The sequence below is a fragment of the Mycteria americana genome, chromosome 3 (assembly GCF_035582795.1).
Source record: "Mycteria americana isolate JAX WOST 10 ecotype Jacksonville Zoo and Gardens chromosome 3, USCA_MyAme_1.0, whole genome shotgun sequence".
Lineage (NCBI taxonomy): Eukaryota > Metazoa > Chordata > Aves > Ciconiiformes > Ciconiidae > Mycteria > Mycteria americana.
The window spans coordinates 92,440,431-92,467,601 of record NC_134367.1 but is presented as its reverse complement, the minus strand read 5'-3'; the positions used below and the strand labels follow the sequence as shown (position 1 = coordinate 92,467,601).

Here is a 27,171-nt window from a genome sequence, read left to right as displayed (position 1 = left end):
TAGGACGAGTTTTAATAAAATTGCTCTAGTTGACTTGTAATAAAATGTGCTACTTTCATGTGGTAAGATGGAAAAGGTGTTAGGCATTTCATGTGCCTCTACTGAATTACTGTTTTTCAGAATTTACACAGAAGAGTGGTTAAAAGTAGCTGAATTTTTAGGATTCTCTCTGCTTAAGAAGATGGCATCTGTTTCAGACAGCCCTGCGTTCCAGTCAGTGAGCGGTGGATCCTGTGAAATGTGTGCCTTTCAGAAAAGGTACACTTACATACAAGTAATCTTTGTGCTTTCTTTGACAGTTGGTCAAAGAGGTCATAATTGGAAAATAAGTGTCTTAAAAGATGTTATAAGATATATGTCTTTACTAGAAGCTTTCAGATATGGAATTGAAGCAGTTAAACCATGGATTATAATTATATTTTAAACTTATTTTTATTTTTTTATTTTCATTTTCTTCGTCAACTGACTGTGCATGGAAAACTTATGTTCACTTCAGGGTAGGGCTGCAATTGTAAAACGTGCTTTTGTGTATACTTGTAAAGTCACTGCAAGGTTGTTTAACTTCAGACAGCCATTTGCTGTGCTGTATTTGTATGAACCCCATGGTTAGCAGATAAGGCCACTCACGACAGCTTCTTCTATCAGCATTTCAGCACACATGATCTGTGTGCAATCTTATGCTTTCAGACATGTGCAGTACTTTCTGCAGTTCTTTCTGCAGGCTTGCTAGAGACTAGAAATGCCTCACAGAGGCTCAGAGCCAGGAGAAGAACGGTGATCAGAAACCTAAGTAGGAGCCAAGCTGAAACATGAGGTGTGTTGCACATTCTAGAAGTGATAATGTAAGAAAGAATGCCATTTTGGTATCTTTAAATGAGGTCCATACATAGAATTATGGAATTGCTCTAGAGGGGGTTTAACAAGGAAGAATGTCATGAACATTTTCGAAGAAAACTTGTTTTGTCCATACATATGGAAATAATAATCTGTGAATTATGTGACTCATATCGTGGTTTGTCCTTTTTTTCTACAAGATGATTATACTTAAAAGTTTAGCGTTTTGAACTCTCTGATGTTTTTCTCTGCATCCCCACTGCCGTCTGAATGGGTTCCTTGTTGGTTGTGGCGGTGCTATGGGAGAGCAGGTGTGCTTCCTGGGTGCTGGTGGGTGCCCAAGTAATTTCCTCATACTAAGGACGAGACCTAAAGCTTACTGCTGTTTTCCTTCTCTCTTCTACAGCTGTCTGGTTTCTACTGGAGAGAAATCTTGCAGGGCTTGGGGGTGGGAATCAAAGCACAGCCCAGTAGGTTGTGTCTCTAGGTGATCAAGGGTAGACATTGAGTGCACACAGTGAAACACATCTGCTCCATACTTTAGAAATAGCCTCTGAAAACTAATCTTGGAGATTTATTTTTTTCTGCTTTTATTTTCTTTCCTGCTTCTCCAGAATATATTATTAATTTGGTAGCTGATTTTTTTTTTAATCCCAGTAAGAGATTTACTATGAAATGCCTTAATGTTCAGTGATGCCCATAACATATTTTAAGACTAAAGAAGGGTTAAACAATGAGAGATAAGAAATTGCGCTCGTGTTGGAGAAAGTTATTTGTTGGCTGAGACCAAAACAGAACTGTGAGAAGTTTAAAGAGATCTGAGCAGGCTGAGTGGATTGACTAACAACATTCAGTTCTCATAAATGCAGACAATCCAGGCTGGAAGGAAAAACGCTTGAGTTACACTTTTTTTTTTTTTTTTTTTTCCTTTTTAACTTTTCTAAATTTGGCATGTGCACTTCGGCGTGATCTCTAAAAAGTGGAAGACCACCTCTGTAAAATCAGCTCTTATCAATACAGGAGGAATGTGATGAAGCACCATGTAAAAATATATGTTGAATTTTTTTTTCTTAATTTACATTAGCAGTACAGCTTCATTTGGAATGACTGGTGCTTACTCAGTAAAGAATTCCCCCAGATGTAGAATTGGAAGGGTAGAGAAGATGTTTAAGGGATGAGGAAAAACTTATATAGAGAGATTGCAGTAAAATGGGATGCAATAAAATAATACGGTGCAATAAAATAATATCCAACTAAATAAAATAATATCCAACCAAAATATTGCACACCATATGACGTCATGCTCAACGTAGAAAGCTGGGGAAGAAGAAGGAAGGGGGGGACGTTCGGAGTGATGGCGTTTGTCTTCCCAAGTAACTGTTATGTGTGCTGGAGCCCTGCTTTCCTGGAGATGGCTGAACACCTGCCTGCTCATGGGAAGCAGTGAATGAATTCCTTGCTTTGCTTTGCTTGCGTGTGGCTTTTGCTTTCCCTATTAAACTGTCTTTATCTCAACCCACGAGTTCTCTCACTTTTGCTCTTCCGATTCTCTCCCCCATCCCACGGCGGGGGAGCGAGCGAGCGGCCGTGTGGGGCTGAGCTGCCGGCTGGGGTTAAACCACGCCGCCCTTGTGTCATTGGTGCCGGCTGCCCAGGGGAATGCCGCGCCGGGCTGACACTACTCGCGGGTGGAACGTCTTGGAGGCGCCGCTGCGTTGCCTTGCAGCCCTGACGTCCGGGGAGCGAGGCAGCGTAGCGCAGAGCGGAGGCGGCAGAGCCGCGGCTCCCGGCGGGGGCAGAGCGCGGCTCCCGCGGCCCCGGGGCGCGGCCGCCCTCTCTCTGCGGGGCTCCCGCTCCCGCCCAGCCCTCGGCCGCAGAACCGCAGCTCGGCGGTGGTCCCCGCCCGCCCTACCGCACCCCAGGCCGCCTCCCGCCCTTTCGGTTTCGCTTTCAGGCGGAGCGGGCGGCGCCGCGGAAACGAAACTGGGGCGGCGCCTGCGAGCCGCCTCTGTGCCGTGCTGCGCCGGGCCGCGCCGGCTGCTGGAGCGCCTGGGGGCCCCGGGGCGCCTGCCGCGGCTGCGGGTAACGGCGGGGCGGGGGTAACGGCGGGGCGGAGGCGCGGGTCGGGCGGGGGATCCGTCCGGTCCCGCCGAGGCAAGGCCGCCCGCACCCCGGCTCAAGCGGCGCGGCCCGCCCGGCGGCGGCCTCTGCCCGCGGCTCGGCGGCCGGGAGCCTGGGCTCGCCTTCGGTGCGCCTGAGGGAGCCTGGCAGTCATCGCGGTTTGAAGGGACACGCTAGCGTGCCTCTTGGTGCCCCTCTGAAGGAGTCGCTTCTCCTTCTGCCTGGAGAACCGGCACTGATTTTTTTTTCACAGGGTTCGGTGAAGGATTCGGCCTTTTCCTGCCAAGAAATCTGCTAAGAAACCTTCTCGAATCACTAAATGCTCTGCTCTGCTTTCTAAATCTGTTGTTCCAAGCAGTGAGTCTTCCAAAACAGTTGCGGATCAGCCACGTGAATTAGAAATTAGAATTAGGTTTCTGTGAACTTTATGTTACTGGCACCAGTTTTCTATTTTATATCATAGCAGCGATCTGCCAGGATTAGGGGCTGTCTGTGTGCTATGCCTGGAGGCAGAGATGTATCTTTGAATGTTGCTTTGCAGAGCCTTTTTGAGATTGTGTCAAAATGGAACGTGAGTCTATGGAGAAGGTCAACACTTACTGTCAAAAGCAGAAATCTACCCTCGTTTATGCCAACATCAGGATGACGGGCCCACCTCACGATCCTGAGTAAGTTCGCTATGCATGTCAATCAACATCAGGACTCTTCCTGCGATGAACGAACCGGGTAGAGCTTGCAGTCATAACAGTTAATTTGCTGAAAGTGGGTATGTGGCAGGAGAGCTCGTTGAAACTGTAAATTGAGTGGTAGGTGGCTGGGGAGGATGTCATGTGATAGAGTTTGAGGAGAAAACTTATTTCAGAGTTGATGGCCCTTTTTTGGAAAGCAACAGCAATGCAGGTGTCACTGGTAACTATATTGTAAGTAAGTTACGCGTCTGCCATGAAATCTCTCAGGAGGTGGGGGTGGGTTGCGGGAAGTACTTCAGTTTATGATCTATGCTAACTTTGTGCGTTGATTTTTGTTTCGTTTTACGAAGCGTGGAAATGATTTGTGATCTATGTTGTTAATTGCTAACCATAAAGGTTGGTTGTATATTAATTGACTGGGTACCAACATGGTTTATTTGTAGTTAATTTCTGAACATCTGTTACAAGAGAAGGGTCTTTTGCTTAAGCTGTTTTGCTTTTACTTTTAGAGACAATTACAGGTGATGGAGTATGTTTTATTTTTTGACACAAATATGGTGCTTTGCTAATTTTTTTCCCTTGCAGAGATCATAGATACTCAAGATCTATGACGTTTCCTTGTGTGCTTTTTTTTTTTTTTTTTTGCTAGTTTGCATGAAGACAAGCCTTATGCTAATAATTAGTATGTTTCTTTTAATGTCCTCCATGTTGCCGGCCAGCACTGTCTGTGCTTATTCTTAGACCTGACCATAGTCCCAGAATAAATTAATAAGTATTATCTGGGTCTCAAATGTTAATCGGTTATCTTAATTTTTCCTCCCTGCAGCTCATGTCATTCAAAAAAGTAACCCTTATCGCAGTAATGGCCACGGCTGTGGTCACACAGCTACATCTTCATGCTTCAAAAGTGATGGCATGGGACTAACAGAATTTACACACATTTCAAAGTTACTCATTTATCCCATTTGTTGCGCTCTTTCATTTTGGCTGGGTGCTCTGCTACATTCACAAATATAATTCGACCCATTGTCTTGTATCTGTAAGTGATGTGAGGTGTGATAGTGGTATCTAGGAAAATCCTGGATAACTTGGGCTGTTCCAAGGAGTGCAACGTACAGTGTCTGGCTACAGCGATGAGTGGTGTAAACCTCCATCGGCATCCTTGTGGTGCTCCTTCCCGGTGCTCCGCCTGCTAACGGGATGCAGGAGTTGCTGTATGGGCAGCAGGGCATGCACAGTTGTGCAGCGGAGAGGGAAGGGGTCAGTGGTTGTGTGTGGAAGGGCAGGACTGGTTTTTTTGTTTGGTTTTTTGGGACTGCCTTTAAATTCCTGTCTCGGGAAGCACCAGACACTTTTTTTGCACTTACTAAATAGTGAATGTAGCAGTGTACTAAATGTCAATGTAACGTCATGTCTGGATCCATGAAATCAAGCTAGTCTTTCCTCTCCATATAGTTTTGCAGTGCTGAGATGTGTCCTGGTGTTAGGGCTTCACAACCTTGCCTGTAACAATGCTGACCTTATGCATTCTTTTGCTTTTAAAAATTTAAATAATTTTGCTTTTAAAAAGCAGTTAAGCATTTAAAATACTGTTAGAACTAATAAAGTACATGCGTGACGGGAGGAAATATTTAAAAAATATTTCTACTGAAGAATTACGGAATCAGGAGTTAAGATATAATAAAAACACATGAATACTTAAATATCTCCACAGTTAACTTACAGCACTTTGTAGATAATAAAAAGAAAGTTGAATCTGAGAATGTTATTAAGTATATATGAGATAAAATGTAACAGTGTCTTAGAAAAGTTTCCTTCATTGCAGGTTCACAGTTGTGGTTAAAATAGACGATGTAGAATATGGTAGAGGCACCGGTAAAAATAAGAAAGAAGCAAAAGCAGTAGCAGCAAAAAAAACCTGGGAAATGATTGAGAAAAAGGTGAGTAAATTGTAGGATTTAATTTTTTTTTTTGCTAGTAAAGGTTGAGGATGAATCTCTAAAAGTAGCCAATAAAATATCATTGTTTAATTTGGAAGTTTCTAATTATTTATTTAAGTTGTCTTTGTTCTGTCTTATTCAGTGCTTTTCTACTTTTCACCAGTGAACTATTTTCCTTATTGTTCTACTACAGTGTTGGTATGTAACATCAAGAGTCATCCCTCCTCTGCTGTTTTAGGAGGAAGAGAAAGTGTATTTGCCTTTGTTGAGCTGCCTTGGTATATCTGGAGTGGACAGTGTTCCTTTTTTGTCTTGACCACTGTTCAGTAATTCAATGTCTTCAAAATGGTTGCAGGGCATTGTTCAGTGTGTCTGTTGCCACTCTGCTCCTAAAATTGCTTACTTGCACTTGGTCTGATTCATCTTTGTTTCCTTGTCATTATATTCTTTATGGTATAGCTGATTCTATACTCTTTATTCTTCCTTGATTTAGTTTAGGTTTGAATTTCGTTCCTCTGTTTTCTGCCATGTGTTTTGTGGTAGCCATTCTTTATTTTTCTTTTTGACTCTGAATGCTTCTTAGCACCTTTTGAGTGAAATCTTTCCTTACCTGTTTCCATATGCTGTGTCACCATCATTACTTTAACACAATTGCTGCATGTTTGCTAATATATGATTAATGCTGCCTAGTCATAAGACAGCTGCAAAGTCCTGCGTTCCCCTCCTGTACATGCACAGGAGCATTTGCAGCCTTTGCTAATGGCAGCATCACCAGCATCCTGCTGCCATCCCTTTTCTTGGCTCTGGGCAGGCTGTGAGAAAATTAAGAAGGCAGCATTCGCTTTTTTTTTTTGAGACATTTCACAGCTCGTTCCCTCTCTTTTCTTAAAAGAGGTGGGAGGAGACATGGTGATAGGTTGTCGAAGACATTGATGCAATACTTGGAAAACTGGATTTACATTTCTTTGGAAATTCAAAGTGTAATATTCTGGGTTGGGATGGCTGTCCTTTGCCACAAGGGGCTCTGTTAATGCAAACTTGGGATTTCTTTAAAATATTTTGAAATGCTGATATTCCATGGACTCCACTTAAGAGGGAAACAGTCCGTGTTTTGGTGGGTTAGTTGGGCTACAGGATTCTGTTGGTAAGATTTATGTTGTGTTTCTATATTCAATTGCTGGATTTAAAAAATATCACAGTTGATATCTCTGTGTATTTCAGAATATGATCTGATACGTTGTCATTCAAGGATGCACATACATTAAAAATTTCTGAATCCCGACTACTCTAATATCCTAGTTGTCTCCTGTGTGAAGTGTTGTCGAGCTGACTGGCTATGAACATAAATCTCTTACTGCCTTCTGTTGGATCAAAAATCTATTGTGAAATGCGAGAAAGGCAAAAGCAGGAGTGAGAATCAACAGGACTTGCCTTCTGTAGTGTTTCAAGGCAGAGTCTAGTGAAGCAATTGCTAACACCATCCTCTGGAGAGCAGAGCTGTTATCTTCATGTTGGTGATCGTATTTCCATACGTGCAAAATTTATCAGAATTCTAACAGAGATCCAAACCCACTTCTGAAATGCACAGAACAGTACATATGAACTAACTTGAAGTGTAGTTTGAAAGGAAGGAAGGCAGTACAGGGGAGGAAAGAAATCTTTTTTACTTTAAGTACTTTTTTCATTATTTGGCTGTTTACTATGAATTTTAAATGCTTGTTTTATTGTTGTTTTTAAGTTAACCATGTAATTAATGGTAGCCCTAGGATCCTTCCTTAATATTTTTCTCTGCTGCGAGCTCATGGGTCTTTGCATTTTCATCAAAGTCTGAAATTTACTACCTCAAGCAGCACCTCTGTAGCAATTATTCTAAATTTGGGGTGGGTTGGTTTGGTTTGGTTTTAATTTTTATTAATTCCCAGCGGTGTCTGTGTAACAAACAAGTGTAACTAGCAAAAAGTAGTAAAGGCGCAGTACTCCTGAATTCAAGAAAATGGGTTTTGTTTGTTGGCTATCATTGGGACATAAACCCTTAAGTTTGTTTACTTTTTGTCAGGTTATGGTCTGTAACCATTGTAGGTGTTGCTTTTAATGTTATACGTATGCTCTTATGACATGGGGGGAAGAACCTCTACTAAGTATTTAGGATTAATTTTTTTAGTCGACCCTCATTTAGTAATCCAGGTTTTGCAGGGTTTTCACACTGAAGACACTGAATGTCTTTTTGTACAGACTCAGATTTTCAGTTCTGCTGATGAGGTATACCAAAGCCTACATGCGTCTCATTTTCCACGCAGTTACATATGCAGTAAACAATGAAAACATTTGCTTTTAATAACTGTTACTCTTACCCTGATTTCTAACAGATCCCAGACTCTACTTCTGCAAATGTGTCTACATAGTCTCAATATGAGTGGGAAGACGCTCACTGTGCCAGGGCCCCGTGTTTCACTCCTCTGGGTGGAAGTTAGGCAGATGCCTTTCTTCTGCAGGGCTTTGAATGTTCACTGCAGTTAACAGCTTCCACTTAGGACCTTGCAGTCTTCCCTCCCCCCTCCTTGAATGGCATCTTTTGCACTAGGGTTTTTTTTTACGTGATTTTGTTAACCATTCTTGTTTTTTCTTTTTCCAGATGGAAAGTGAAAAATCTAATGGCAATTCTACATCTAGGGAACATAGTAATTTCTCTCAAGTGTCAACTCAGCCTAACCTGGAGTAAGTTGGGTTCACTGATAATGTGATAACAAAACTTATTTACTAATCTTAGAGGCTCATGTGATCTAGTTCTAAATCAAATCTGTCGTAGTTTCTTTATTGCAGTATAAAGCCATTTAATTTGAGCTTATATTTCTTAGACTTCACAGCAAAATTTGTCGTGCTTGTGCAATCTTATTTGAGTCCATACGGGTTAGCTTGTAGTAATTTTAGTAAGCTTTCTGATATATTTATATTTTCCATAAGTAGTTCTTTCAGAAGCATTTTTACTGTGGTGTGAACGGAATAACCTACCTCATTCAGTAGCATTATTTCATGCTATTTTTAACACTCATTTTCCTATCACGACACTCTTGTGAACTGAATATAATTCAATTTTAGTACTTTCCTGTGCTCCACATTCTGCTTTCTTCTCTTTTTTTTTTTTTCCTTTTTCATTCTTCATAAATCTTCATTTCCACCAAAGGGAAAATCTGCTTAGCGAAAGAAAGTCAACATGCATAAAGTTTCATTTGTGATTTGGGAAGCCTAGGTCAAGCCTTTTGTGTCCAGCAGTTAATTTGACTGTAGTGCCACTACTACTTCTTTTATGTTCTTTATGCAATTGTAAAGCAAGCTGATATGTACAATGCTAGAGGTGGCTGCACTGCCTTGAAAGAAATCTGTATTTAACCTATTTAATTAAAGGGTATAATAGAATATTTATCATATAGATATCTAGATACCATGATATCATATCATAGAAATAGAGGAGTATATTACAAAATGTTATAGTTTTATTAGCTTTCCAGCATAAAGTTTTGTAGTTTAAATCAGTCGTGACTGTTAATACATTTTCAGGTTTTGCTTTTAAAAACTGTGTGTTTTTTTATGCTTCTTTTTTTCTTGTGGCAATCATTTATGATTGTGTTACTTTCACCTAAAACTAGTCTATTATTTTTCAATAACAGCAATAATTGCTTTGAAGACTCACCTGCAAAGTTGGCAGAAAAAATGAAAGACATGGCATGTGAAAAGCCTTCACCTGCTCGGGTATAGTATGAAAATGGTCTTCCTCATAATTACTTTTTAGACCCTGAATAGAGACAGTGTAGCATCAGTGTCAGAGTGTAGCATCAGTTTGTTCCTTTTTCCACTAATCACTAGAAAGCACATGTATTTTTCCTAAGAATATTCAGTACTTTCTTACTGTTAATCATTAGTCATTACTTTTGTACTGTGGACCCAATTTATGTACTGTTGACCAAGTGGGCAGTACTCCCAAGAAAGGGGATCAAACTAAGCTCATATTTTTCTGTGGGAAGAATGATGATGTCATACATAGCGTATGTGAAAAATTTTAAGCTAAGCTACGGCTTCATTCTTATTACATTGTTTATATAAGGTATGAACACATTTATAGACAATTCCTAGGTACATTCTCAGACACATTTTAAACTCAGTATAGTGAAAATATTCAGGATATCTCAGGTTTTTTCTCTTTTTCATGTAGAGAAACGCACAAAGTCCTGGCCTGAAACCCCAAAGGAGGTACGTGTTTATTTCTAGGTTGCTATCTCCCATAAACTGTATTGCAAACCACTTTAGCGTTTCTATATCTAGCAAAGAAATGCCACTATTGGGAGGTACATTTCTTTTCTCTTGTCACGTATTAGAAAAATGGCTCATTATAAGTTTTGCTTTTATCCTTGTTAAAGACAATTGGCAGCTAATTTTGATTATTTAAGAAACAAGGAAGAGGAAAAAAAGATGTCAAATTCAGATGAAAGTTTGCCAGATTTGGACACAAATAGCAGTGATGAGAATGAAAGTCCACACACTGTGGATAAAAGGTAAGAAGGACTTTTTTTTTTTTTAATGAGATCTGTATGGCAATTGCAGTATGTAGTGGTCTACATTTGTTTGTTTATAACAGAATGTGGGAAAATACTGCTCTAAAAATAACTTTCAAAAAAAATTAGTATTTGAGATACTATTTTTTTCCTGGAAATTTCAAATATACTACAGCAACTGACATGCAATGATATTTAATGCTTACAACCAAAAGTCATTTGTGTGAAGGTGTGAGGGCAATTACCCTACATGCTTTCAAGGGTCAGTTTCCCTTGGTTTTTTAATCTTCAAGACTATGATTTAGACCTGTATAGGTGTTCAGTGATCCCTGTAGAATGATATTTCAGCAGATGTATTAGATCTGTCAGGATCATTTTTATATCTTGTAAATGTAATGTTAAGTATACTTAAGTTATGTATCTTTTTCTTTTTTTTTTTTTTTTAAGATTTCTTGAGAGTTTTAAAAATATAGAGCCTATTGGTAAAGGTGGTTTTGGGAATGTTTTCAAAGCAACAGCAAAGCTTGATGAGAGAACCTATGCAGTCAAACGAGTTCGCTTCACAATGTATGTACTGTATGTTTGCTTCTGTTTTTTTATTTTAGGACGAGCTTAATCAAGATTTTAGTACTTTTTTTTGTCTCTTTAATAATCCCAGGAGCGTTTAAGCAATTTTCAATACTAATTGTCCATTCTTTCTGGTAAACTCTTTTCTTTATTTCTAAGTGAAGCTGAAAATGGCATGCAACTTTGTTAAGTTCTACTTTCCTTGAACACACTAGTGCTCTGGTTATTAATATTGCAAAATGTGTTTGAAGAAAACTTGCTGATTAATAAAACATTGAAAGCAGCACTGTTGCTTTTGACGTGTTACATGGAAAATTTACATATCAGTAATGCGTACTGGAAGTAATACATTTTGTGGTTTGTAATTGGAAAATGCTTTATATATGATCCATGTAGTCATTATTCTCACACTGTGTTACTTGTCCTTTATAAATCTCAACAGAGAATGATGATCTTAATTTTTTTTTTTTAAAGTAATTTTCTGTAACCAGTACCTAGTGGAGTATTGTATCAGCAGCTGAAAAACTTGAATTTCTTTTAGGAAATCTGTTTGAAAAGTTTCAAGTTGTTGGAGACACTTGTCCCCCACATTGTGTAACTGCCCTTCAAATTGTTGTGTTCTTCACAAACATATCTTACTTTCATTTGTATTGCAATCCTGAGAACTATACGAAAAAACATTCTACTGATTCTTCAAATAAAGACTGCTCGTCTGCTGATGGGTTTGAACTTACTTCACTAGGCAATGTTACAACAACAAGCGCAGGCGAAATTTAGTAATAGTTCTTCATGAGTATTTACACTGACTTCTGTATATGTAAACAAACTTCTTGGAGGTGAAAAGAAAACATGGGTGTTTGCTACACTGTGTTTGGCTACCTAATGTATGCATTGCAACTATGTGCTTTTTCAGCTTTTTTTGAGTGGGTCTTTCATTTCTAATATGGTTAAAACATTTTTGCACTTTGAATAACTTTGTGCAGGTCAAAGAAAACCCACAGAATTTGTAACTACAATTTTGCACTTGTATGAAGGAGAATATTATGTTCCTTTTTCTAAATTAACGTAAAACTATCTGTATAATGTTACTTGATATTATGTCTTTTATTTAACTTAATATTAAATTTTTATAGGGAAAGGCCTTTTTTTTTTTTCCCCCCCTGCCAAATAGGAACGTAAAGCGTGAAGTAAAAGAACTTGCAAGACTTGACCACGAAAACATAGTGCGGTACTATTGTAGCTGGAAAGGGCAAGACTATGTAACTTATCCGGACTCAAGGTAACTACAAGATAGTAGTTTGCACTCACAAACTTGTTTGCCATAGTGAATTTTGTGCTGTCAAAAGAAAGGCTGATGATTGGTTATCAATCATTATACAAATATAAATGCGTACACATACTTACATACTTACTGTTAGGAAAAAAGGCACAGTACCTTTCAGAAGCAGGTCGTATATAATTAAGTATATTTATATCTTCTTTTCCTTGATGAATAAGGTACATTATGTAATTTTATCTTTCTCCTCTCTCTTAATATACAGAACTTGCTGAATCTATAGAGTAGTGTAAGACCGCAGAACTCAAAATTTGGGGCTAGAATTAACAACAGAAACTAAAAAATTGTCTGGCAGTTGGCTGCCAAATTCCTGATCAGAAGTTTCCTTTTTTTAATAAGTACTGGCCAGCCAGTAGCTCTCATAGATTTAATTATTTCTGTCAGCATTTTAACCATGATGCCTGAAGCAGTTTTTGTTGTTGAGAACAGAAGTACAAAATGAAATGCTCTTTCATGTAGAGCCAGTCTTTCAACAGTAAGACTTCTGGGAAGACAGTGGTGAGAGTTTTACTCATAAGTTAGGTTATTAATTTTTCAAAGCATCTGTGGTAAGCGTTTTTCACTAGCTGTAAATTCATACCCTTCAGATAGGTTGCCACACTTACCTAGAGCCATAAAATTTTAATCGATTCAAAATTATGGTTGGCAAGATATCTGTCCAGTGTGCTCAGTAAATGAGGAATAAAATGGGGGGTGAAAAAAGTCTCCTGTCAAAACCCAACCATTAATATGCTGGAGTCTCAATATCACTTATGTGTTTTATATTGAACAGTTATTGGGTAAAAGACAGAAAAAATGTCCTCAAAGCTGAGGTCCCAGCCTGGAATTCCACCTAGTGCCCTGACCTCAAGGCTACAGAGAGTCCCGAGCCACTTAATGCTTGTTCTTTCAGTGCCTCGGGTGGCTTTATTCCAGGGCACTCAGATCATGCAGTGCAAGTAGGAAAAAGTGGTGCCTCCTCTTCATATCGTCCTTCCCCTCACCATCTCCAGCCTCAGCCGATCCTATGGGCTGATGGTGAGGAAACTCTTCCGGGAAGCGTGAGGCTGTCAGGTGGCTGAATGTATTTCATCAGGATTTCCAGCTCTCAGAAGGGTTTCTCTAACTTGCATGCTGGTGTCAAAGATGGTCACCGCACTACCTTCTTGAAGGGACAGCGGTTGAAAGAATGTGATCATTCTGGGTAGGAGAGGAAGGCTAGTGCTGTGTTGTTTGAGCAGAATAGAGAATACCTGTCAGGGACTTGCAGGAGTTCCTAGAAGGCAAGATGGGAGCCAAGGACAGTGCTCTTTCTTCCTGTATAGGACATGCCTCTAGATATGAGGGGAGCAGAATCTGGCTGCTCAGAAAACTTCCAGTGTGAACAAGGAAGCAAGCAAACTGTTAAGTATGTAGCAACTGAGCAGGGATTCTTTGGCTTGCTGCTCTATTTATTTATATCTAGTACAAATTGGTCTAGGATCTTTTTTAAAATCAAGAGACTTGCAGACTTTGTTTTGGGGAACTCAAAAAATAATAATTAACAAAAAGGTTTTTTAAAGAAGAGGAACCTGAGAATCATTGATGGCTTGGGAGGAATTGTATCTTGCCAATTTCAATATGGTATATAATTTTCTTTTGCAGGCAGAAGTCAGACAAAGAAATGCCCTGTCTTTTCATCCAAATGGAATTATGTGAACAAGGGCCATTGGGAAACTGGATTGAAAAGAACAGACAAGACCGAAAGTATCAAGAGATGGTACAAAACAAATTTTTACAAATACTGAAAGGAGTGGAATATATTCATTCTAAAGGGTTAATTCATCGAGACCTCAAGGTAAGTAGGATAGATAATTAAAAAAAAAATTAGATAAAAATAGTACTTACTGGAATTTCAGAAAATGTTAAATTGTTCTAGTCTTTGTTTAGTCTGTTATGTACCCTAGTAGCGTGCCTCTTCTGATATTGCTAGTGATTACTTTTTTTTCACCAACTGGCTGGACTTCATCCTAAAATCAGAAGGTAAACTGGAGGATCTCAGAATGCAGTTCAACATCAGTAGTCATCAGTTAACAGGCATTTTCAGTGTATTATGTGTTACTGGGTCACAAGACTGCCTATTGGAAAAAGAAATACTAACTTTACTTGATAAAATAATTAAAAGAAAGAAAGTGAAGAGTTGAGTCTAGGAAGTTTGCTCTTGCCATATTGTAAAGGGATAGTTTATCTATCCTAATACATACTGTGTTTGATAACAACATACTCTAGTTGCTCTTGCATCACGTATGCATTCAAGTATTTGAATGCTACTTTTTTGGATAGAATTTCAGTCTCTACAACTGCACAATCATAAAAATATTTTATTTCAATATAAACATTATAAAGGACAAAGTTGCAAGCCTTCAGGGCTTCATATGCCAGCTATAATGTTGCTTACAGAGTTTTAAATCACTTGCTTTGTGAAAAAGTCATTAGTGTGGTGGTGTTCCTTAAAAGCGGCTGTAGTGGGTCACATTAAATGTTGATCAGGATGCTGTTCTCCTCGTATAGTGGCTAATTCCAAATGCCTAGAGAGTATTAGAGCTGAGAGATGATCCAGTGATGCTGTCCTTGATGCATATTCCCTTCCTCTCAAGACTTCCAGTAACCTTAAGTTTATGGACTTCTTGAGCCAGAGATTGAAATCTTTTGCATTTTGCATTCACTGTAGTTCCAGATCACGTTCACTGCCCACTTGTAGAATCTTGTCTTATGGACAGATACGTTCGTATCTTCTAGAGCTTTTCTATCAGGCTTATTGCCACAATACCAGAATGAACCACAAATATACACTCATCGTTTTCCCTAGATGCCTGGGAAAAAGAGGCCTAATAAATGCCTTCTCTCCTCACCCATTAATTCTTAGCTCTTCCCACTCCGTGCTTTGTATTTTCTTGCTCTTTCAGTCCTACTTTATTTTAATCTCTGCTCAATCTCCTACTTTTTCCTATTCCTATGAATCTGCTGCCCTGGTCCCTTATCCATGGCATCTGGCTGTAACCTGCTTCTAACTTGTCTGTCTGCATTTGAATTTAGGCACTTTTCTCCCCACTTCAGTCTGCTGTCAACTTAGATGCTTGGCCATCTGAGATCTCCATGTCCCAGAATCAACGCTGCAGGATAGGTTCAGGCTGAGATGAATCCTATTTGTGCCTGGTATGAACGGAGTCTTCAAATAGTGTAGCCAGGTATAGGTACTGTACTAAATGTGTGTGGACATGGTCAAACTTGAACAGAAGAACTGCATTGGGCATTCTTGACGCAAAGATCTCTTCCTGTTAAATATTAAGTCTCTCCTGGCCTTACAGTCCAGTGGAGCTTCTTTGAGTAAAAGAGAGAATGAGAGGCTATTTGGTTTTCTTTTAATAACATTCAGAAATGTAGTTTCTTTATCTTCTTTGGGAAACTTCATCCAAGCATATACAATTCTTTTTTTAGTTTCCTATGACTTTGTTGAATTTAAAAATGGGAAGTTCAATGGAAACTAAAAGTGATACTGTGAGATGCCTGTAGTAAGTCCTAACTCTGCAATTGACTTAGTACAGATAATCCTGCTGTGCCTAGGAGAAACTATGATTTGAGTGACATTCGATGGGAGTCTAAATGCTTTGCCCAAGTCTATCACATCCCAGGGCTAGGATCGAAGACTAAAAAGGACTTCTGGATATGAAATGTTACATGCACAATGTATTTGAAGAGCATTAAACCATGATAGTTATGACTGAGCTAGTGGAAAAAAAAGTTGCAGTTACTGTGGCATGTGCTGCTTTAAATGAGTTTGTGTTTTTAAAAATTAACTGAACTTTTTCATGTTTCCCACCTCATCAGTTTCTTAACGCTAATTTCTGTGAACAATTATCAAATATTATGGGGAGCACTTCTGTGGCTGATTATGCTCGATGATAAACCTTGGTCATATGGTGATTCTTTTTTTTTTTAAATATATATAGCCTCAGAATATATTTATATCACATGAAGATAAAATAAAAATAGGCGACTTTGGTCTTGTGACTTCTGTGGAGTGTGAGACTCTGACTGAGGACAGAGGAACAAGAATATATATGGCACCAGAACAGGTAATTATCCTGCTATATTAGTGTCTCTGTAACTAGATTTGCATTATAAACTCAGCATTGGATATTCTCAATCCTAATCTCAGTACTAAACCAAGTTGCCTAAAGTTCCCCAGTATGACTGTATACAAGGATAACTGTACGCTGGAGAAAGCTGTCTGCCAGTGTGATTTTATTTTGCTGTGCTAACCTACAGGGTCTGACGCTGCATGCTGTACGGAATGCTCTTGCAAAACCAGGCTGCCAGCCATGTATTTCAATTTGAATTTAGGACCTCTGTTAACTGTGGCATTTGAGTCCTATTTGTTTCATTATCTGTGACAGAGAGATATTGGCATGCCTGATCTGTATAGGTCTGTAGAAGTCTTGATTTCCGTGTGCTTAATGTGTGACATAATAGTCACTGTTTAACAGGTCTGTAGCAGAAAGGGTTAATGACTAATAAGATCAAGTAGGGCCAGCCCTGTAGCCTTGGGGTGGAAATTTCTACTGACTTCAAATTTTGCTTTAAGAAGTGCTGTCCAGTTGGATTTGACACCTATATTGTTCTTGTTCTAATCTTTGTAGTTCGGGAGCAAATATGGAAAGGAAGTAGATATTTATGCACTGGGATTAATTTGGTTTGAAATGCTTTCGGCATTCAGTTCTTGTCATGAGAAAAGTAAGGTATGTAATCTTTAAATTAAAAAAAAAAAAAAAAAAAGTCTGTCATTGTTTTGCCTTGCTGCTGGTATAGCATGCTGATTGCCTGCTAGAAGGAATCTGTATATCTAGAGTACTGTCTCTATTTACATTTTCCCCTTGATTAATTTCTGCAAGGCCCATAAGTCCTCACACCTCAGTTGAAATGCAATAACTGAAGTAAAGAAATATTCCTGGTTTTATTTCACTTATGTCCTAGTGACACACACATTAAAGCCTGAGCATGCTAAAGAATAATGTCTAGCAAAAAAGATTTTAAGGTTCTGATAAATCGTTTTGTTTTATCAGAGTATTTGAAAGGAATATTTTTGTAATTTTAGAAAACAAGAATTATGAATGGGAGAGTTTTGTCTCTGCCATGCTCTTGTCTTCACTGCACAGTGGAACAAGAACAAAGTTTCTATAAAGCCAAAACACTTGCAGTTTTCCAAAATGAAAACAAAAGTGATTTGGAATATGTAGGATTAATTGAAAAAGATGTTACTTCAAAAAGAAAACCAGTGTTACTTAAGCTTTTTTTTGAAAAGGTATCTTTTATGTGTCTTTTGCTTTTTCTTGGTTCTTTGCACATTATTAGTGTAATGGCTCGTATGCTCAAACCTATATATTTGTAGGACAGCGAGGTAGCTCTGAGTATCTTGTCTAAAGTAATTGTAAGGTAATGTACATGGTTGGACCCAGAAGCTCTTGAACACCGTTAGCTGGGCCCTTTTGCCAATATAGGAAAACCATACCAATGTGTCTGCGTGGCTCACAGGTTCAGCTTGGCTCTGTTTAACTACCTTGTAGTATTTTCCAAGATATCTTGTTCCTCCTCACAGGTGACTGTCCAAATGTGTCCACAGTCCTACAGCATTTACAGTCAAAAGGGCAAGACCAATTATTTAGTCTTGTTTCCTTAAAGCATAAAAATCTTGTGGCTGTAGGTAGGTGGGGAAAGTCACGTGAATGGAAAGTCCTAGGACGGTCTTCAGCTGCTCCATCAACTTAAAAAATAATTTAACTTAATGGAGCACGATAAACTCTGTTGTATGGTGCTGGCAAGCCCTGCTGAAAGAACATAATGCAAAAGCAAAGTTGATTATGAGCTGAGTAACTGGTTCAGCTGATGATCACCAGCAGGTAGGGTCACAGGCCTAAAGCTACTGCTGAAGAGTAGGGGAAAAGCTTGAAGTTCATGGGTGCTGTTGTTTTACTGGAAACTGGTTATAAGGGCTTCCTAAGCCAGGCTATAGCATCCATAAGACCAGCTAATAATTCAGGATGCATAGCTAAGTGTGCACAACTGACTGTCATCTTCTTCAGGCAAACATTACATTAGTTAACAGCAGAGTGAATGATTGATGTGCACTGCTCTGCTTACCCAGAAAGCTACATCAGGTGGAAAAAAATAGTTGTTACCCAGAAACAGTTTCTGAAAGCATACAATTGGAAATCCTCTATATGTTAGTTGCTTTGAACTCCACATAGCATTTTCTGCAGTGACAAAGAAATGAGTGTGTGGTACTGAACAAGGTAAAAGGGAGGAAGCACAGCTGCTTGGCTTGCCAATAGTAACATCCAAAGTAGGAAATTTAGTCATCTTGCATTGGTTTTTTAATGTGGTAAGAAGACATAAACCCACTACTTTTAAATTAAGGAAAGAAGGATAATGGTTCTGAAATAGAGGATTGCTGAAACAAACACATAATTGTAGCGTGTGAAGCTTTTAAGCTTAAAAAGGGACAACAGTTGATGAAAAGACGATAAAAACAAAACAAAGTACAACTAAACGGAAAAAACTTTCAAGCTGTTTACAGTTACTTTCTTTTTGAAGCCTTACCTTTCTTGTAGATTTGTATTTTCCTAATTGCTTCAGTAAATTATATGGATCATAAAGTGAGATGCAAAATATAATCAATGAAAACATACTGAAACTGATCTCTCATGAATTTCAGTTATGGCATGATGTTAGAGAAGGTAAACTTCTGGAGAGCTTCACCAATCAATTTCCAGCAAAGGTATGGGATTTTAATACATTATTTCAGTTAGTTTATTTACTCATAAAAAATAATTTATTGACATTTGATTTCTTTTTGCAGGCACCCATAATCAAAAAGATGCTTTCAAGAGACCCTTCAGGAAGATACTCTGCATCTGAAATACTTATGTTTATGTCTGTTGATAAAGACAACTCACGTAAAACTCATACTCGGTAAATGCCCTTTTAAAAGGCTTTCAGACTGTGTTTAAATCCACAGTTTGATATCTCTTGAAACTGATGAAATAACAGTAAATGTCAGAAGCAACAGCAAGACTTAGGATATGTCTTTTCCTTGGTGTTTCACCCTCCTGCCATGGAAGAGCTCATCAGCGAAAAGGGTCACATCATCATTCACGCCCACCAGCTGCAGACTGTGACAGCATACTTCTGCAAGCAATCTGTGATTTTTACCTGGAAACACAGGTTGTGGAGAAGCTGAACTACATTGTACAATAAGTACAGGTACCTAGTCCTTGTCTCCTAGAAGATTAAGTCGATGTGGTGCTAACTGGCCTGTGGCAAATCCCTGTGTGCACGCTCTTAACATGTGCTGCATCCATTATCAGTTGAGGTTATCTATTGCTTTCCATGGAAGAACTGCTGTCTTGGGGTATCTTTCTGATTTGTTCAGTGATGTTTTTAATAATTACTAGGACACTTCCATTAATACCAAGACTAATTTTGGTACAAAAGATACTAGGAATAGGTGTGGGTTATTCTTCAATGAATTTCAGTGCTTTAAGATGAACTTTCTTATCTCTACACCTGTTGAACACCTAGCACCTTCAGTGCTCTACAATTTAAAAAACACATACTTCTAAAGTAAGCATTGCTTGAGAATTTAAATGTTAAGCATTCAGCTTCTAGAAAATCTAGTTTAGATTTGTTCTAAACTTTTGAAAACCATAGATTTTGATTTTTTTTTTTCCCTGAAAGGAACACTTAAGGTGCTCTTAACATAGCAAAGTTCTCCAGAGTTTCCTCAGTAGTAATCATTTGAAATCCTATGCTGAGAACACCTTAAACATTCTCTCCCATACTGCTAGGTTTTAATCCCTTATTGTAATACTGAGGCATGCCTAAGCTGTAACAAGTGTACTGAATACCTCTGATAGCCAGCCCCAAAAAAGGTAACAGCAGTTTGCCTGTTACTCTTTAGTTACATGCCTCAAAGAGTTCAGACTTGCCTGGATGGGAAGAATTGCGTGTGTGGTGGTGGGGAGCAGGGAGAAAAGACAGGCACATTAGGCCTTCAGATACTTGTCTTTGAGCTGTATCTTGTCAAACTAGTCATTGCTGTGGAGCCCACATAACTCCATAAAGGCAAATGAACAGAGATTTCTAAGCACAAAAATACAGTACTTTATCACATGTAGTACCTATGCTTTTTCTGAAATGTTAAATGGGTTAAAAGTGGGTGTTTGGTTAAAAGGAATAATATAAATGAATGCATACTAATTTTTATATTCTTGTGGTAATTACTGCTGATCTGCTGCAAGTATTTGTTGCTAAATAATAATCTGATTTTACCTGTAAAATCTGTATTAAATCTGTATTTTATTCTGTAAGGCCTGAAGTTGTTTTTTTCTCCTTATCATGAATCACAAATACATAGAGCATTTCACTATTCTGGACTAATTAGTATTTCTTTGCAGTGGTCAAGATCTGGGAGAAATGATATCCTGACACAGACAAAATACCACTAGTTCCACTTCCTCTTCCCTTTCACCCATAGAACTACCCTTATAATATGAAAATTGGTATGTGACAAACTTTGGATGAATATGCTTTACAGTTCTTGGACAGAATACCCATAATACCATTACCTTCTTACTGTTAAGTAATACTGAGCTTGTCCCAGTAGTTTTTGATACTTTTTTCCCATAGTATTTGTATACTTCAACAGTACCTTTCTATTAGTGACTGTTTACAGTAGCAACTGCTGTTCCCTAAAAATAAGAGGTCTATTAAAATGTATTTTTTATATAAAACCAAAAAACCAACAACATGATCTGGTACTGTTTAGTTATGCAAAATATGCACCTTTACATACAACAGAATATTGGTTCAAATAACGTCACTGTAATGTTTCACAAGCTTTTTTTTTCCCACCTGGTCTAAGATAGTAAGGAAAAAAAGTCTGATGTTTAGTCACCTCTGTTTAACACATTATACAACAGAGTAACTAGCCAATATTTATTCCCGTACGCAGACTTGAATTTTATTATCAGCTGATCTTGTTCAGTTGGGCAGGGCATAATCAAAGACTGTGGAAGGCTTAACCTGCATCTCAATTATTGTAATTCAATTAAAAATGCAAAGTTTTAATTCCTAGTAAATTGTGCATCAAGCGGAATATCCGTAAGATGCTTCAGAAATGTGAGTTTAACCTGTCAACATAACTATTCTTCTGCATACTTTGGTGTGAATTCTTCAGTATGACACAGCTCTGAACCTTATAAAAGATATTATGAAGTATACATACTTAACTAGGACTCCTTCCTTTAGAAAGGCTTTAGTCATGATCTGCAGCACTGTCCCCAGGGCAGTTTGAAGATAAATCTTCAGAGTCTACAGGACAAGCAGAGAAAAAGTGAGTAATTCCAGAACAGAATTGAAGGTTTGCAAGTTATTAATTCCAAACTTTGTTTTAAAACAGTGAACACAAATTCTACCCTCTTTGGTGCAGTGAAACTGGATAGTGTTCTAACTGTTTCAGAAACACCTGCAAGGTTTTGCAGCTTTTTATGGTACTAGTTTTAATATCTGAATTTTGTTTTATCAAAACAAAATTAATATGAATACCAATTCAAATAAATGCCAGTATGGTTGGTTGGGGGGTTTTTTTGTGCATGTAAACACCTAAAAATTGGCTTATAATCAAAACGTACAAAGCTTTGTGCAAAAACCAGCAGCAGCCTGGAAGGAAAATTTGCTATGTAGATTTAAAAGACTGCAATAAGAGAAACATAAAGGATATATTGTACTATTTGAGTCTAGCTGCATAAGCAAAGTAAAACACTTACAAGATAGGTTTACTCTCACCTTCATAGGTTGTTCCACACCAAATGCAATAAAAGTGTTGTTCTCTCAAATAGGCTGTCAGGATGTGTAGCTTTTCTGATACCTAGAGATATGTACAGGTATGCAATGATCCGGGGCTCACGTGACACAAACCAGTTTGAGCTACTAGCTTTGCTAAAATAGATTGTTTAACCTTTTGCTATGGAAAAGCTACACAATACTGTAGCTATGTAAGGCATGAAGTTTCGCAAATTTGTAACGTACGGCACAGGAATTCACGATCTCTGGAAAGTTAACGGCTGGTGTTTGCTCATCCTTCTTTCCAGCTAAGAAACCTGCACTGGAGAGAGCTAAAAATATTACCTAGCTACCTTATGTCAAGTATATGATATTTTTGGTGGAATTTTTCACACCTAATCTCTGCAAATCAAACACATAAGGCTAACAACAGCTGTGTAATCTAGTTCTCAAAAAATGTGAATTTCCAGTGTCTATCTTGAGATAATCTGTGAAGCATTTTCAGAAATTACTTAGTGATTCTAAAATTCAGCTTAAGACATGAGATGAGGCATCCAAAATTAAAACTCAAAAGCAAGTAACTTTGATCAAATACATGATCTTGCATATCTTGGCTAAGACACACAAATGTTTAGAATTTAATTTCTAGGCTACTTTTTCCAAAGATCAGCTTCAAAACATGAGCAATAAATCAGTGGCTTAATGTTTTATATTTTGTCGTGTAACTGCTATAAAAATCACTGGTCTAAGATTGCAAAGAGGCCATTCACTACAGCTTGGGAAATGACACATATACATATATCCTTTATACATATATGTATGTATACATATGTACTTTTTAAAGGAATATTAAATTTAATTCTGAATCAAGCCATTAACTTAGTTGCAGAGCTTACACTTAAGTCTGAGCTTGTGCATTCATCTTCCTTGTCTTCCTCATCCTTTTTGTCTTCCTCTTCAGGTTCTAGCCAATACCAAGTCTCCTTGGGAACATCAATATCCTTAAATAATGAAGGATTTAAATTAAAATTATCTGGCTTTGTAGATTTTCTTGTAAGATGCTGGATAAAAACAATTTCTAATAGGTGAGATGTCAGGTTTTAAAACTTTTCTGTATAGCATAACCAAGAATTACTAAAGCTGTAGTGGGAAACTAAGTACAGCAGTCCACAAGGATTACTCACTTTTTTTAAAACGAGTAAATGCATGCTAACATTAAGTTCTATTCCACCTATGTTCAGTATGTGCGTGTGCAAGGCTACACAGCAACATAATCTCACACCAAGGCTGTGAACAGATACCCTTTTTTATCAGTTGAAGATGTGCTGCCCCAAGTTATTTTATCAAGAGAACACAGTGCTTCCTAATCCACCTCAGGTAAAGGAATAAGAGTCAAAAAAAGATGATCTAAGCTAATTCAGCTGGCTTTGAAGCAGACTGAAGCAGTATTAAACAATCTCAGCAGAACTTGTGGGGCAGTATTAACCTCTGACAGGTTCATAGGGAAAAGAAAAATACTTGAAGTTTTCAAGTGGCAAAAATGTATAGTAGTTAACTGCTATTACCCATGTTATTCCTTGCGGGTGGAAGGTACTTTGTTTCGGGTTTGTTTTTTGTCTAAATACTTCTTTGGTGAATCTGCTGATTTCCTCAATGATGATCCCCATCCTTGGAGATACTCAAGAGCTGTGTGGACATGGTCCTGGACAACCTGCTTTAGGTGACCCTGCTTGAACAGGAGGGTTGCACAAGATGACCTCCGGAGTCCCTTCCAACGTCAACCATTCTGTGATGATGTTGCTCCCTCACTTGAGGCAAACAGCACCATCATTTAGGACAGCCTGACTTTGGCTACTGAAAGATGCAAACAGCTCAAAAGTAACCACAAGAATGCAGGAGCAAAAATAGGTGAGCTCTGATGATGCAAATTAACACAGGTCCTCACGTAAGTTACCATGAGGTTGGTGTACACCTTCAAATTATCTTAATGGTGCAAACATACACTTTGAAATATTTTAAGAGCACTGAAGTGTTGCCAAACATCAAGACTTCAGGCTAGTTATCCCACAATTTTAGAGAACTTCCAAGAATTGAATCGCTACTTTGTTTGTAGCCTTTATCTCTAATGTATAAGCCTTCCTTCCAACCCCCAAAAATACAGGTCTCACTTTTTGCATATCTAATTGCTGGCAGGCCCTCTGGCTTTTTCGGAGGTCCCCTTCCATCTTACGTTCTTCTTGTTTGTTTTTGAATCTTATTCTGTTAAGAAAAAGTAGATAGCTAAAATAAGCAGGTAGACAAACACTGAGATGCATTACAGTCGATAGCATTCCTAAAACAGAAAATCTAAGATTCTAGCCCTACTAATTCTCTCAGACCAGCACAACGTTGAAGTTAAGAAGTCCTTCTGATGTTGTTTCTGTGAGAGCACACATGTATTTTTGGGGAATTATACCTTCAAGACAGTGCTTTTTTGATCACATTACACTGAACACTGTTTCTTCACCAGGTTTTCATAAGACACAAAAAAAGCAGTTCACTAAACACCTGCAAAAGATACAGCCTTCCCTAGGCTTTCCTTCTCCACATATAACAAGCAAATCAGGACAAAATAAAAACAATAAAACCTAAACAAATTTACCCTGATTTTTAAAACCATTGTAGCAACATTGCTCAGGATTATCTGTGGATTTTATACTAAAAAAGATGACATGGTTCTCTGATATAAAAACTTGCGTATGCCTTGAGAAAACTTAGTATGTATATTGTTTGCGTTATTAACATTTACAAAAATAAATGACGCAGCACACACTTTTAGCATTACAGTGTTCATCTGCTTTTGCTTTAGAACTGAGAAACAATTACTCTGTATTTCAACTCTTACCTCTCACTCAAAACATTCAAAAATAGCAACACATTAAAAGAATAACCAAACTTAAAGCATAAAAAGAATCGTGGTTTAGACATTGCTTGGAATATCAATTACACCATTTTACCTGAACTGATCTGCAGCTTGTTCATTTGCTTGTTTTTTCATATGGAGTTTTTGTCTATAGCTTTCCAGTTTTTCTTCAGCTTTTCGCTTTTTTAATTCCTCATGCCCAAGCCCACTTCTGCCTAAATAAGTTCAAAAGATGAATATAAGCAGTTGAGAAGGTGTGATACCCAAACTAAGTAAATTAGGAGGTATCACAAACCTGTTTTTATGTTCAGAGGAATAGGTTCAACAATGCCTTCTCCTGTGAGGGAAAAAAATAAGTCAATTTAAGAAATCAGGCCTTTCTCAAACTATGATTTGTGCAATATATTCAAGTAGACAAGCTGCTTTTGCCATTAAATATGAACATTTTCTTGCGATTTTGTTGCTTGGATGTTGAAAAATCCCAAATCAATGTACATTTAGTGCATTACAAATGACCCAGCTGAACTGGAACTCCCTCTCTTTTTTGGCTTGTCTGCTGGATTGCTATATACTTTTTTCCAGGACACTACCCAACTGAAAGAAAATCGTGTTGACTTGATGGGTATAACATACCTGTGATGAAGACTGCTTTGTTACAGCCTTCTGTAGCATTTTTCATTCTAGAATCTCACAACTTGACAAAGATGAGGAATAAAAAGAATCTGACTGGGCTAGTGCATTTGCCAATTGTCTGCTAGAGACACGCTGAACCAGCACAGCAGTTACTAATGCTTTGTTTTACTGATTTTACTTCATCTATTAAGGCTTTGTAAGGGTAAGCCAGTGTGCACCATTTCTTCTTCAGAATCCAACTACAAGTTCAAAGTGAGGGGCTGACTTTTTTTGGAACACTATTAGCTTTGCAAGACCATCAAAACATCCTTAATGCAGTTCCTGTAGGCATGCACATATGGAAGTGCATTTACTGAGCAGCAAGTACTGCTGCTTCCCTCACATCTCTTGATAGTCCGTACCATTTTTATTTCAGTTTTTAGACATTTGCTCTCATGTTCTGCCACAACACATTCACAGTTCAGTAACACTAGGGCTCTCAGAGAGGCATTTATTGACCCTGTCTACAAATGAAGTGCCACCTACAGTCTGTAAAATATAAAGGTACACCTGAATATAGGCACACTCTTCCAGACAGTGACAAGCTTACCGCTTTTCCCAAGGGCCTGGCCGCTCTTGTAGCCCATCTTCTGGAGCAAAGCAAAGCCTTTGTTCTCATTGCCCAATGCACTTTTCAATACCAAGTCACGTCTCTCTTTTTCTTCTTCTTTTATACTCTTTTGTCTGTTCTTCTCATTGGCTTCTTTTTGCCTTTCTTCTTTCTGAATAGCTTCCTTCATCCGCCTCACCATGGGCAAGCCTGGCCTTACATCCTGTCTATGAGTTAACAATTTCAGCAAATATTAGAACTTTTTTTTTTTACATGTTCACAATCACTTAAGAGGGAAAAAAAAAGAGACACCTACTTAATAAATAAATCAGACATGTAGTCTTCCTCTTCATCTTCCTCCATGTTTAGCACGCATGCCCTGTTCCGACCCCTTTGCTATAAGCACCGTCAATACGTTTTATCACGCATTTTATTTCTCTGCAGGTTACCTGAAACGCAGAACCCACAAGAAAAGCTTGCCGCTCAGGTCTGCCGCGCTCGGTACGCGGCCGGAGGCTGAAGGGGTACGGCGCGTGCCGGGCCGCCCCCTCCCTCCCCCCCCCCCCCCCCGGGGCACCCGCGCCAGACTTCACGCCCACAGCGCGCTTTTCCGGGCTCCGCTACCGCCGACCACCGGCGGCCGCGACGCCTCTCAAGCCCCGCAAGCCTTCGCCCGCTGCCAAGGCGCCCGCACAGCCACGGCGGAGGTGGCAGCTGAGGGAGTCCGCGCACTCACCCGGCTCCGCTCGGCTCGGCCCGCTCGCGGCGCCTGCGCGCGGCCGCCGGCGCCTGCGCACCTCCCGCTTCCTGGTGCGCGGCCGCAGGTTCCTCCGCGCTGCTGAGGTGCGTCGGGGCCGGTGCCGGGCCTGGGGGCGAAGCCGCCCGTGTCCCCCCTCCCCGCCCCGCCGGTTCTCTCCCTGCTAGCCGGGCCAGGACACGGCGGGGGTTGAAGCAGCCAAGGCCGCCGGTGATGGCCCCATGGCGGTGGGCGCCTCGCTGCGCGGGCCGGGGCGGCGCGGGCGCGGCGGGTGAGGGGGCGCGTGCGGCGGAGCGTGCCCGCGCCTGTCCGTGACCGTGTCCCGCCCCGCCCGGGGGCCGCGGCCGCATTGTCACGCCTCGCGCAGCCCGGAGGTGGCAGGACGCGGCCGCCGCACG

General features: G+C 39.3%; 3 protein-coding genes across 9 annotated transcripts in view; 2 read left to right on the top strand and 1 right to left on the bottom strand.

The window, feature by feature from the left end:
• EIF2AK2 (eukaryotic translation initiation factor 2 alpha kinase 2) overlaps positions 1-20,418 on the top strand; it is a 22,010-nt gene extending 1,592 nt beyond the window's left edge. The window contains exons 1-14 of one of the 4 annotated variants that reach the window (XM_075496079.1): positions 2,762-2,916; positions 3,497-3,623; positions 5,470-5,584; positions 8,217-8,299; positions 9,250-9,331; positions 9,792-9,829; positions 9,997-10,131; positions 10,579-10,698; positions 11,870-11,977; positions 13,658-13,850; positions 16,003-16,128; positions 16,693-16,791; positions 18,765-18,827; positions 18,909-20,418. In XM_075496079.1, coding sequence (XP_075352194.1) covers positions 3,520-3,623; positions 5,470-5,584; positions 8,217-8,299; positions 9,250-9,331; positions 9,792-9,829; positions 9,997-10,131; positions 10,579-10,698; positions 11,870-11,977; positions 13,658-13,850; positions 16,003-16,128; positions 16,693-16,791; positions 18,765-18,827; positions 18,909-19,025 — 1,383 coding nt within the window. In that variant the 5' untranslated portion in view covers positions 2,762-2,916; positions 3,497-3,519 and the 3' untranslated portion in view covers positions 19,026-20,418. Of the gene's footprint in view, positions 1-2,761; positions 2,917-2,989; positions 3,313-3,496; positions 3,682-5,469; positions 5,585-8,216; positions 8,300-9,249; positions 9,332-9,791; positions 9,830-9,996; positions 10,132-10,578; positions 10,699-11,869; positions 11,978-13,657; positions 13,851-16,002; positions 16,129-16,692; positions 16,792-18,764; positions 18,828-18,908 lie in introns of those variants that run through there. The other 3 variants (XM_075496080.1, XM_075496081.1, XM_075496082.1) reach the window with 3 other exon arrangements.
• GPATCH11 (G-patch domain containing 11) lies at positions 14,354-27,138 on the bottom strand. Of its 3 annotated transcripts, none has more exons than XM_075496084.1 (10): positions 26,753-27,138; positions 26,017-26,243; positions 25,090-25,131; positions 24,889-25,009; positions 24,061-24,151; positions 22,789-22,893; positions 21,896-21,977; positions 21,336-21,421; positions 18,650-19,261; positions 14,354-15,373 (listed from the first exon to the last, which is right to left on the bottom strand). In XM_075496084.1, the coding sequence occupies exons 1-8, from the start codon at positions 27,121-27,123 to the stop codon at positions 21,366-21,368; spliced, it is 1,095 nt and encodes a 364-aa protein (XP_075352199.1). In that variant the 5' UTR covers positions 27,124-27,138; the 3' UTR covers positions 14,354-15,373; positions 18,650-19,261; positions 21,336-21,365. The 3 variants fall into 3 exon arrangements, with proteins under 3 accessions (XP_075352199.1, XP_075352200.1, XP_075352201.1); XM_075496085.1 differs by lacking the exon at positions 14,354-15,373 and adding an exon at positions 26,333-26,465 and having other exon boundaries at positions 18,831-19,261; positions 26,753-26,883; XM_075496086.1 differs by lacking the exons at positions 14,354-15,373; positions 26,753-27,138 and adding exons at positions 26,333-26,465; positions 26,616-26,639 and having other exon boundaries at positions 18,831-19,261.
• The window catches only part of HEATR5B (HEAT repeat containing 5B), a 61,949-nt gene continuing 61,361 nt past the window's right edge, over positions 26,584-27,171 (top strand). The window contains exon 1 of one of the 2 annotated variants that reach the window (XM_075496078.1): positions 26,584-26,859. The gene's annotated coding sequence lies outside the window, so the exon portion shown is untranslated. Of the gene's footprint in view, positions 26,860-27,030 lie in introns of those variants that run through there. The other variant, XM_075496077.1, reaches the window with a different exon arrangement.

What these genes read in the sequence shown, in the direction of transcription:
- GPATCH11 (XM_075496084.1), bottom strand. Translation starts at nt 27,123, where the DNA reads ATGCGGCCGCGGCCCCCGGGCGGGGCGGGACACGGTCACGGACAGGCG. An exon ending in TCCTCTGAACATAAAAACAG is followed by an intron (nt 25,010 to 25,089) that starts GTTTGTGATACC and finishes GAACTTATTTAG; the next exon opens with GCAGAAGTGGGCTTGGGCAT. An exon ending in AGCAATTAGATATGCAAAAA is followed by an intron (nt 22,894 to 24,060) that starts GTGAGACCTGTA and finishes TCATTATTTAAG; the next exon opens with GATATTGATGTTCCCAAGGA.